Here is a 12,313-nt window from a genome sequence, read left to right as displayed (position 1 = left end):
GATAAAGGGGAAATTGGGACCTTATATGAAGTGTGTGAAGACAGTTAACACATAAAATCGGTAGAATTATTCTTTTGGAGAATCATTCTACCTATTTTATGTGTTAACTGTCTTCACACACTTCATATAAAGTCCTAATTTCCCCTTTATTCCCCAATTCCCTTTATTCCCATATTAGGGATAGAGGAAGTTGGCCATTGTAATATCGCTACTATGTTGTGGAGTTGTCCACCCATCATGTGATTTTACCTATTATATAATATATTATGGGCCAGTTGTCCTATATATATGTTTAACCCTGCCCCCCCCCTTTTTTCTTATTTAGATCTTTGAAGTATAAAGTGATTGTAAAGCTTTAATATTTTTGTAAATTAAAATAATAAACATGTTATACTGTTACCACTGTTATACAGTGATTTTGCACAGAGTGGCCCGGATCCTTCTCTTCTCGGGTGCCACATCGGTGCTCCTGGCTCCTCCCTCCTGTCAGGTGCCCCCATAGCAAGCAGCTTGCTGTGGGGGCACCCGAGCCAAGCCACTGCTCTGTGTGTCCATTCACATGTGTTTGGCCCCGCCCCCTCATCTTCTGATGGACTTACTGGCTGTGATTGACATTGCCATTGGCTCCCACTGCTGCCAATAGCCAAGGTTGAAACAAATTGGGCCAAACATGGTGAAGTACGTCCCATAAATTTATTTAAAAAAAAGTAAGAGTAACACTCACATTGCTTTGCGTCTTGTTTCTAGCATAACAAACATTCCTTTGCCGATACGTCACTTCCGGTTTGGCTATCCTACGCGTTACGCTGCGTACCCACGCAGCTTCTTCCAGGGATGATATAAAGATATAAAGGACCGCATATATCCCCTGGAATATAGCTGTTTATACAAGGGAGATATAACCGAGGATTCATAATGGTACATATATGCCAATAAGGAGGAAGGAACAGCATACTGAGGCATACAGCTTAAGGCTCTTTTTAAGGAGCAGTGAGGTGAGCGCTTAGGACACCTAGTGGGCACCGCACGAAAGAGCACCTGCATGCCAAATTTGGATAAAGAAGATTTTGTTGATCACTATATATTTATATAATTATTTTAAGGACACTTCAGCACTTTATTGGATATCACCTATTTAGAGCACATAATTTAATTTTGAAAAGGTCACGGATTTATAACTTTTTTTCACTATATATTGTATTGATATAGTTGGTTCTACTAAGATGAATTTTAGTTTTGTCTATTTTATCACCTATTATATTAATTGAAGGATTTATATCGGATTGTATTTATTTTACACATTGAGACACATAATTCTTGAATATTATATTTAAGAAGCACTTTGGCACTTTTTCACATATGTATATAATTTTATCTATGTTGTATTAAGCACTTTAAAGCGCGGTACTCCCCCCAACTATATTTATCTGAATTGTGTAGGTTACCAATTTTAGTACCTGCGGCATTAAAGGTGTTATATTATATTGTAGACAACAATTAGAGAGACAGCGCGAGAATTTCACCAACCCTTAACATCAGAAGTGTCTTTCCTGAGCTAAGGAGAAACAGGACTGGACTGTTGCTGAGTGGGCCATAGTCCTCTTTTCAGATGAAAGTACATTTTGCATTTCATTTGGAAATCCAGGTCCCAGAGTCTGGAGGAATAGAGGAATCCAAGTTACATGAGGTCCAGTGTAAAGTTTCCACAGTCAGTGATGATTTTGGGAGCCATGTCATCTGATGTTGGTCCACTGTGTGTTACCAAGTCCAAAGTCAGAGCAGCCCTCTACCAGGAAAATTTAGTGTACTTCATGCTTCCCTCTGCTGCTAAGCTTTGAGATGCTGATTTCATTTTCCAGCAGGACCTGACACCTGCCCACACTGCCAAAAGTACCAATACCTGGTTTAATGATCATAGTATCACTGTGCTTGATTGGCCAGCAAGCTGGTCTGACCTAAACCCCATAGAGAATCTGTAGGGTATTGTCAAGAGGAAGATGAGAGACACCAGACCCAACAATGCAGACAAACTGAAAGCCACTATCAAGGAAACCTGGTCTTCCATAACACCTCAGCAGTGCCACAGGCTGATCGCCTCCATGCCACACTGCATTGATGCAGTAATTCATGCAAAAGGAGCCCTGACCAAGTATTGAGTGCTTACTATACTGTTCATGGACATACGTTTCCGTAAGCCAACGTTTCTGTATTAAAAAAAACCTTTTTATCGGAGATAATGAATTTTTGGTGTTCACTAGCTGTAAGCCATAATCATTACAATTAAAAAAAAAAAAAAGAAAGAAAATGCTTGAAATATATCACTCTGTGAGTAATGAATCTATATAATAGATGAGTTTCACTTTTTGAATTGAATTACTGAAATAATTTTTTGATAATATTCAATTTTTTTGAGATGCACCTGTATGTTGCCACTTACAGAAAAGTGCAGAGCATGTGGTTTTATATGGTAATGGAACTGTGAGGTGCAAGAAGCATATGACTGTTTACTCCTTTCCACCTATCCTCAACCTCTAGCTTGGACTTTGTCTTTTATTTGTAAGTTTGTTTGAATTTGAATATGCACAGGAAAACTGTAATAGTTATTGGTTGTTTTTTTTTATTTTTTTATGTGTGCCTGTTACTTTTACTAACAGGCTCCTTTTTAGCCCACCTCCTCTGCTTAACCACTTGCGGACCGCCACACGACTATCTACGTCGGCGGTCAGCCCCTCACAGGCAAAGTGACTTAGGGCTACGTCGCTTACTTGTGAGGGTCTAGGGAGCGAGCGCGCGCCGCCGGAGGCGCGCTCCCGCGTGGTCACGGACCCCCCGCGCGTGTGACCGGCGGACCCGATGTCCGCCGGCCACTCTGCAATCGGCGGGGGAGAGGGAGAAAGTCAGGCGGCTTGTGTAAACAAGCGACCTGTCATTCTCCTCAGTGTAAAAACACTGATCACACGGATCTACTATGTAGATCCGTTGATCAGAGTCCTTACAGCTCAAGCCACAGCCAATCGCAGTAGAAAGCACGCCCCTAGGGACACACACAGCCCCTCCCTCTCAAATAAAGTTAACCCCTTCACTACCAGTGTATTTTTACGATGATGTATGATTACTGTAGAAATGTCACTGGTAACCCCAAAAGTGTCAAAAATGTCAGTCAAGGGTCCGATCTGTCCGCCGCAATGTCGCAGTACCGCAAAAAAAATCGCAGATCGCCGCCATTACGCGTTTAAAAAAAAAACAACAAAAATGACAAAAATCTTTCCCTTTGTTAGTAAACGCGATAACTTTTGCGCAAACCAATCAAAATACGCTTTTTGCGATTTTTTTTTACCAAACATAGGTAGCATAAAACAAATTGGCCGAAAATGTTAAAAAATTTAGATTTTTAAATTTTTTTGGGGGGGAATATAAAAAAATGTGAAAAATATTGCTATTTTTGCAAAATTGATGCTCTTTTTTTGTTTATAGCGCGTGATCAAAAAATCGCACAGGTGATCAAATACCACCAAAAGAAAGCTCTGTTTGTGGGAAAAAAAGGACGCCAAATTCGTTTAGGTACAGCGTCGCACGACCGCGCAATTGTCCGTTAAAGTCACGCAGTGCCGAATCGCAAAATACCCCCTGGTCAGGAAGGGGGTAAAATCTTCCGGGGCTTAAGTGGTTAAAGTATTTGTAAGGAGAAATAATAAAAAAAAAAAAAAAAAACATACCTGCTCTGTGCAATGGTTTTGCACAGAGCAGCCCCGATCCCTTTTTCTCAGGTCCCCCCCCCCAGCACTTCTGACTCCTCCCCCCGCTTAGAGCCCCCAATGCAAGCTGCTTGCTTTGGGGAGGCACTCATGTAGGCTCGCTCCCGAACCGCACTGTGTGTGTCAGTCCCTCCTCACTGCATATAATTCACAGCAGCAGGAGAAAATACCTTCCGCAGCTGTGTCTGAGCCAATGAGGAGAGAGAAAGAAGTGATTTGGCTCTCTTGCACAGATCAACATCGGGCTCAGGTAGGTAAAAGGGGGGCTGGGAGGAGAGCTGCATACAGAGGGATAGGATGCACTAAGGGAAAAAAACCTTCTGCGTTTAGATCCACTTTAAGTAATACACACCTTCCCCGCGCTCTCACCAACTCATTTACTGATTGCAGCTCCAAGTAGAAAGCTTTGTGCAAGCTCTGTATTAGTCTGTATCAGAGCTTACACAGCGTTAAGGACCTTCCACTCACCACCATATGACAGTGCATGGACCTGGTGATTGGCTGCTCAGGCCCCATACACTGCATAGTGCGAGAAAGCAGTCACATGCTCCCTCATATTCAGAAGTACTAAGTGTCTCCAAGGCTGCTGGCTGGTTAGGTAAGCAGTAGTAGAGAAGGTGGACTTTAAACAGAACCTGTCACTTTGTCTAAGGCTCCATGTACACGGGACTTTGTTAAAAGTCCCTTTGAATGCTGGAATTTTTAGGACGTTTGAAACGTCCGTTCGGTCGCGTTTGTACCCGCGTTTAGCGGGCGTTTAGCGGCGTATGCGGGCGTTTGCGTTTAGAACCGTTCCTAGAGGTCAAAAAAATGATTCCCCTTTAAAATGGAAAAATGCAAACGCTAAACGCGGTTCATCGCGTTCGGACGCATTCGGACGCGTTTGTGCGTTTGAAACGCCGGGAAACACACGTTCGAACGCAAATAATTGCGTTCTAAAAAAAGACCCTGAACGCAACTGCCTGCAAATGACTGTAAACGACCTGGTGTACATGAACAGATAAGGTAAAATGTATGTGGGTTCAGGGGCTTCTAAAAAAAAGGCCCAACTGCTCCTAAACGGCCATTTCCAGCGTCCCGTGTACATGGACCCTAAAATGTGCTAAGTGCTAGACTTACTTTAATGTTTTCATGTTTATAAAATCCATGTTTTAATTATCGGCAGTCTGGGTGACTAATTAGGACAGGGTTTCTCAGCCAGGGTTCCTCCTGAGGTTGCTAGGGGTTCCTTGAGCAATGGGCAATTTCTGCCTCTCCGATAAGCTTCCAATGACACCATTGTTCCTTTCAGCTATCTGTAATGGGGTAATTCTTCCCAATGATGACAAAAGTAAGGAGCATTCGTCCCACTGACTGTCATGAGTTGTAGATTTTCAAATTTTTAGCAGGGGCTCCCCGAGACCATAAATTTATTTCAAGGGTTCCTCTGTGTTGAAAAGGTTGATAGAGGATGAATTAGGACAATCCTGTCTTTTCTAGGAAAGAGCTCCTACTTTTTTATATCTATTTGCTGCATGCAAGTTGCAAATATGACATATTTACATAAAATATATTATACTTACCTGATGATAAAAAGTTAATATATTATGTTAAAATTATATAAAAGACATAATTTTATTTTAAATGATAATAATAATATTGTAACTCCGTTTGAGTCCAAACGAGGGACTAGATATGATGGACTAGTGGCAAAGTGTTTTTAAATTTTTCCTTGCATGTGATTGGGTATTCTTTTAAGTGCATTTTCACCACATTAAGCTAAGAGAAAATTCCCTTTCAAAGTTAAAGTGCTCTTCTCCTTAACTATATCAACCCCAGTGTTTCTCCAGAAGAAGGAAAGTTGACAGCTTTAATCATTCTAGGCCTTTATTTAAAATGTCATGCCTACTGTGCCTATCTTTAATCGAGTACCAGCCCAGTAATCCGCTGTCTTTAGTTTTAAGGAATGTTATTTCCCTTCAGCAAAATGCAATTGATGTACAAGCATGAGTAGATACACGAGAGAGTTAGGAAAACTATCTAATCATCTTAGTTTATTGTGATAAGCAGCATTGGACAGGCTCTCCAAGGCATAGCCTGGCAGTGCAGGTGGAATGCATACATTTGACATGCATGAGATGGTTTGCACGACAGCTCTGCTCTTACTGGAGCTGGAAATGTATTCATAAAAGACAAATATTTTCCATTAATAATATTTTGCTTTTCTTTATTTTTTTTTTCAGAATGATTCCTGGGGAAAACAGTATTCCTATGCACTCTTCAAAGCTATGAGCCATATGCTATGCATTGGTTATGGGGCGCGGGCTCCAGTTAGCATGTCGGACCTCTGGATAACTATGCTCAGTATGATTGTTGGCGCTACATGCTATGCTATGTTTGTTGGCCACGCAACAGCCTTAATTCAGTCATTAGATTCTTCACGTCGACAGTATCAAGAAAAGGTAACTGCTTTCCATTCACTCGAAAAAATAACAAAATTAAGAAATCACAACTGTTTAAAAAGGACCATAATATTCACCACTATTCTTGTTTAATTTATTATTTTTCTTTTGGTATGGATTGATTGTGCAGTTTGTTGAAATCATATTCTTCAGTTTCCCCGACCTGCTGTTTTCCTCTTGGCAGTGCCATTAAAAAAGGTTGTAAACCTCCCAAAAAAAAAAAAAACGTAAAAAAATAAAAACCTGAAAACAAAGGTGTAATGAGCTAGTATGTATTACATACTAGCTCATTATGAAATACTTACCTTAGAAAAAAGCCCCTGCAGCGGTGCCTGCTCACCGCTGACACTGCCAACATGTTCACCCAACTTTCCTTTCGGGTTTGCGTCCTTTGGCCATCTGATTGGCCAGAGCCACGATGACGTTATTCCCGCGCAGGAGCTGCTCTTCCCAGCACAGGGCTTTGTAGTAACTGAACGGGCAGCCGTTCCTTCAGAGTGCATGCGCCAGTGATGTCTCTGGCTGCATGCAAAGTAAATATCTTTTAAACGGTACATGTTTAGGAGATATTTACACTACCTATAGGTAAGCTTTATCATAGGCTTACCTATAGGTACAAGTTACAGAGGACGCTTTACTTCCTATTTAATGTGTATGTATAGCCAAAACGTTTTCTTTGGATAGTATAGAGAAGGGTTATAAGCCCTGTCAGGTTATTTTTTGCTGTTTGCATACCCTAGGGGAGATTCCCTTTACTCTGTCCTTAAGATGCAATAGGAAGTTGGAGGAAATCTTCCAAAGTACGGGGAATGCCTGGTTTATACAGCTGTCCCTTTTGAAAGGTGTTCCTAATGGAAGATGTTTCCTTCTTTCTGGAGACAACTCCTACATTTGGGATTTTCCCTTGTTTCAGAAACAGTGGTGACGAGTAGAAATAGATGGATGCCTCTCCCCTACAGGGGCACAGATAGCAGTAAAAACTTGACACAACATCTAACTAGTCCCCATTTTATCTTAAGCAAAAAAGAAAATATGTACACACCCAGAATGGCCATTTCCTCAAAACGTATTGATAAGTAAAAGTTATGCAAGTTGCGGTGGGGTGGAGGAGGAGAAGTGGGGGGACATTGGAGAATGTGATGCTGTTCAATTTTTTTGCATAACTTTTGCTTATCAATATATTTTGAGGAGGTAGCCCTTCTGAGTGTGTACATGTTTTCTTTTTTTGTATAGGATAATATATATTTTTTGATTGCACCCTTCCTATACTGCACCTCTACATAGCCCTATTTTGCTGGGCTCCCATGACCACCTATTTTTAGAACATATTCCCCATTCTATCCAAAACTCAACAAAAATGTTGCCTTTTACAAAACACTGATCATAATTTATAAAACCAAAATTGTAGCTTTAGTCATAATAGTATTTGTTTTAGGGCAGTGGGGCCTGTGGGGGACTGCACAGGGGTTTGTAAAAGAACAAAGTCGCTGTCTCTCTCTCTTCCTTCTTAACCGCTTGCCGACTGCTCACAGTATATTTACTGCGGCAGTCAGCCCCTCACAGGCAGAGCGACGTAGGTCTACGTCGCTAGCCTGTGAGGGCTCTAGGGAGCGAGCAAGCCGCCCGATGCGCGCTCCCGCTCGGTCACGGACCCTCCGCGCGTGTGACCGGCGGACCCGATCGTCCGCCAGTCACTCGCGGTCGTCGGTGGAGAGGGAGAGAGGCAGGCGGCTGATGTAAACAAGCCGCCTGTCATTCTCCCCTGTGTAGGAATAGTGATCATACAGTTCTACTATGTAGGACTGTTGATCACTGTTCCTACACCTCAAGCCACAGCCAATCGCAGTTAGAATCACGCCCCTAGGGACACACACAACCCCTCCCTCTCAAAAAAGTTAACCCCTTCACTGCCAGTGTGATTTTACAGTAACAGTGCATATGTATAGCACTGATTACTGTAGAAATGTCACTGGTAACCCGAAAAGTGTCAAAAATGTCAGTCAAGGGTCCGATCTGTCCGTCGCAATGTCGCAGTACCGCAAAAAAATCGCAGATCGCCGCCATTACGCGTTAAAAAAAAACAACAAAAATGACAAAAATCTTTCCCTTTGTTAGTAAACGCGATAACTTTTGCGCAAACCAATCAAAATACGCTTTTTGCGATTTTTTTTTTTTTTTTACCAAACATATGTAGCATACAACAAATTGGCCAAAAATGTTAAAAAAATTTGATTTTTAGATTTTTTTTGGGGAATTTCATATAAAAAAAATGTGAAAAATATTGTTATTTTTGCGAAATTGACGCTCTTTTTTTGTTTATAGCGCATGATCAAAAAATCGCACAGGTGATCAAATGACACCAAAAGAAAGCTCTGTTTGTGGAAAAAAGGATGTAAAATTTGTTTAGGTACAGCGGCGCGCGACCGCGTAATTGTCCGTTAAAGTCACGCAGTGCCGAATCACAAAATAGGCCCTGGTCAGGAAGGGGGTAAAATCTTCCGGGGCTTAAGTGCTTAAACTAAATACAAAGTTAGCTTTGAACAGCATGAACTTCTTGCTAACCTCCTGATATGCCCAACCAAGCAAGCATAGTTTGGTCTGGCTGCTATGCTTGAGGTGATTACAGCCGTATTAGTGCACTTGCGAAAGAAACAATTGAGTACCGTTCGTGATATTTTTTTTAATTGAACTACACGAGTACTGCTCAGGCCTTGAAGAAGGGGACATACCCCGAAAGCTTGTCCTGAAAAATTGAATGGTAGTGCAATTAAAAAAAGTATCACGGACAGTACACAATTGTATCTGTCTGGCTGCTATAAAAATGAAGTGAGAAGCATCGATGAATAGACCGCAATAGGAGCTGTGCCAGGTAGAAAGCTAAGCTGTGTTTCTGTTTTTGGTCATGAAAGTAATGTACAGTTATTAGAAATTCCTACAAAAACTTTTAGTTGATAATGTTTTAGGGGTAAATTATATAGGGGAATTATATACTGTACTTCATAGGCCACTACCTAGTAATGCAAAGTTCCAGGTTTGCAGAGAAAGATTGCTAATGGGTTTCCCCAACTTGTTCACCATCAGAAAGGTTACTAGAGGATCAAATATGTCAATAAGCTAGTCCAGCACTGGAAAAATGTTTAGTCTGGTGTATTACTGTCCAGTAGCAATATAAAATATTTTTTAAGAAGTGCAGTAGCTTACAATATTATGATATATACATTGTGCTATACTTGTTTGTGAGGTGCCCAACATCCAATGTCTGCAAATATCATTGGTTCATTGTCATTTTGTAAAATTGAGCAAAAGAACCTTGTGGCATATATTTTAGAGGAACAGCTAATAAGCCAGATAGGAAATATTTCGGAAATATTTTATGTTTTTCAGATATTGGTGTGAGTCTACCTTTAATGTACATTATGTATAAACTAAATACAATTTAGGAAAAAAATGTTCTAGAATTCAAATCCTTATCAAACATCTGAGCACAATAATAAAGCCTTAAGTATAAAACCTTTGGTGCTTGGTTGTATAGGTGTTCAACGTTACCTTTGTTTGTACTATACCATCTTGAACCTCAGAGGATTCAACACTTTGTGATTTTTATTTCCTCTAAGTCTCTTGCAGTAGTTTAATTTTTCTTGTTAGGGGGGATGTTGCAGAGGGAAGAGTTCCTTATCTTTAATCCTATTGTTAATTAATGTACCTCACTGATTATTAATTTATCTCCAAAACACACACATAAGATTACAAATGATGTACAATGTATATTTTATAGCTGTAGAACGGAACATTCTAGGGATTTGGAAACCAAATTCAAGACTGCATATAACAATGTAAATGAGTTCTTGGTGTGTAACTTATCAAAATGCTAAAGTGTTGAACCTCCTAACGTTTTCTCATATCTCTCAGTGACTCTAGTAGTAAGATCCCTGCTCCTGAGTTCCTCATTCTGCACAACTGCTTTGGCCATTAAAAGGTTTTTATTAAAATCCCTTTTATATAATGTAGAATGAACAGAAGGAGCTTAAACAGGTAAGGGTTGGCAGGACAAGGACAGGACAGCAGTTGTGCATTTTGGCAGAGGGATCTTGCTGATGGAGAACCCAAGATAAAAAATAAAAAGCTAGGGATGACCTTAGTCCACCAGGCTCCGTGATAACTAGAATATCACCTTTGGGTAGAATTACCTTTTAAACATAATTTGCTAAATAAGAATAGCTGAAATTCTCCCAGTTATAATTTGCTTTCTAAGTAATAGAATTGAAATTCTTTTTTCTTTTTACTATACCTCCAAAGAAATATATAGTTTAATTATTGACAGCTATTTTTCTTTAGTACTTAAGAACTGAATATGAAAATATATCACAGTTCTTGCGTCCTTAATACATAAGACCTCTGTCATTGACTTGTATTAGCGTAGAATATGTTTACTGCCAGCCCCAAAAGCTCTAAGGTCCAGCCCAGCATATGTGTTTTTTAGGTCAAGCCTCATTGGGGACACAGAAAACTAGAATGTAAATGAAGTCCAAAATAAAAAGAGGAAGGTGTTTTGCTTCATTATGCTGTAGATTATTCACATGGCCAATTAGGGCCATTCATTGCCAATAATCAGCATATTTCTTTGGCAGGGATCAAAGGTGTTTGCATACATGTGATTAGGGACTGATGAGAATTTGTGTCCAGGGCTGCTCATCAGTCCTTAACAGGGTCATTCATAGTAGGGTGAGTGTACAGTATAAAAAAAAAAAAAATATAGAGTATATTTTATGTTCCACATTGCTAATTCGGCTTTTTTTAAAGAAATTGAAAATACTTTAAAGTCTAGAATTATTTTTAAACGGTAAGGGCCCCTAGCCATTTATAAAAATAAAAAAGGAGCTCAGGCTGCAATACTTATCCTCAATTCAAAGTATTTCCCCGCAGTATTTCTTTTTTTTTTTTTGACAAAATATGTTTCCATTCTTCCTTCCGGTGTCATTCAACCCAGGTGACCGAAGATGTACTATGAATGAAGAGTAGCATGGCCAGGGCACCCTTCATTCATAGTGTTTTCATGCAAGAAAGGGGCACTGTTCTGTCTCGGCATCGATTGTACCTGTGACCTTCTTGTAGACCCCCAGTCTGTAAGTGTGTGCAGCAGGTTGAATGATGGCTTTAACAGATAGTTTACTCAATGAATAAAGACTCCAGAGGTGTTCTTCAATGCTTGTTTATGCTTCAAGTTAGCAAAGGCATAAACATAGAGACTTTTCCATAGGTAAATTTCCAATGAAGTTACACAGCTTCCACACTCTGCAGTCTCCTCATAACAACTAAAAAAAAATGGGAGTTACAGCAGGAAAATGGAGGTGGGAGCAACCAACTAGCCAGAAACAGCAGGGGTGTAAGGAAGATACCAATAACATAACATGTAAAAACAACTGCTAGACAGTTAAAGCTGCGTGGCAGCACACTCCCCGCCTGGTATCGTGAGATACCACTACACAATTATTTTTCATAAACATACAATTAACATTGCATACAGTAGAATGCTATGTAGCCCTCTCCTCTAAGCTAACTATGCTAGAGGTCTAAGTGACTCCGTCACATAACACTGAATCAGAATTTTTGGAAGCAGGCATAATTAGGACTGTCTCAGTGACTGGTCTCAGGAAGGTTTTTGGGCTCCCGTCCTTTACAATCCTGACTTCCACACTTCGGACCTTTCCATCATCACTAGCAATGGCCTTTGTAATAACTCCAACTGGCCACTGGATCCGGCGAGTTTGCTTGTCCTTTAGAAGAACCAAGTCCCCTTCCTTTAAGTTAGGCTTATGGGTTTGCCACTTTTTACGTCCTTGGAGAAGTGTGAGGTATTCCCTCCTCCATCTGTCCCAGAAACAATCTGCAAGGTATTGAGCATATCTCCATTGACATTTATATATGTCCTTTTCATCAAAGATGCTCTTTGGCACTGGGATCTGTCCAATTTTCCGGCTCAATAATGCAGCTGGAGTTAAAACAGTTGGACATTCTGGGTCTGTGGATACAGCTGTCAGCGGTCTTGAGTTGATTATTGCTGCGACCTCAGCAAGGAATGTAGTAAGTACTTCATGGGTAAGACGTGAAGAACTCACA

General features: G+C 40.4%; 1 protein-coding gene across 2 annotated transcripts in view; it reads left to right on the top strand.

Annotated features, from left to right (window-relative positions):
- The window catches only part of HCN1 (hyperpolarization activated cyclic nucleotide gated potassium channel 1), a 716,856-nt gene that overhangs the window by 461,863 nt on the left and 242,680 nt on the right, over positions 1–12,313 (top strand). For both annotated transcript variants that reach the window (XM_082252547.1, XM_082252548.1), the window contains exon 4: positions 5,978–6,196. In XM_082252547.1, coding sequence (XP_082108673.1) covers positions 5,978–6,196 — 219 coding nt within the window. The remainder of the gene's footprint in view (positions 1–5,977; positions 6,197–12,313) is intronic.

Source organism: Pelophylax lessonae, assembly GCF_965119305.1.
Source record: "Pelophylax lessonae genome assembly, chromosome: 1".
Taxonomy (NCBI): Eukaryota; Metazoa; Chordata; class Amphibia; order Anura; family Ranidae; genus Pelophylax; species Pelophylax lessonae.
Note: the sequence above shows the minus strand (reverse complement) of the source record. Positions and strands in the feature narration are given on the sequence as shown.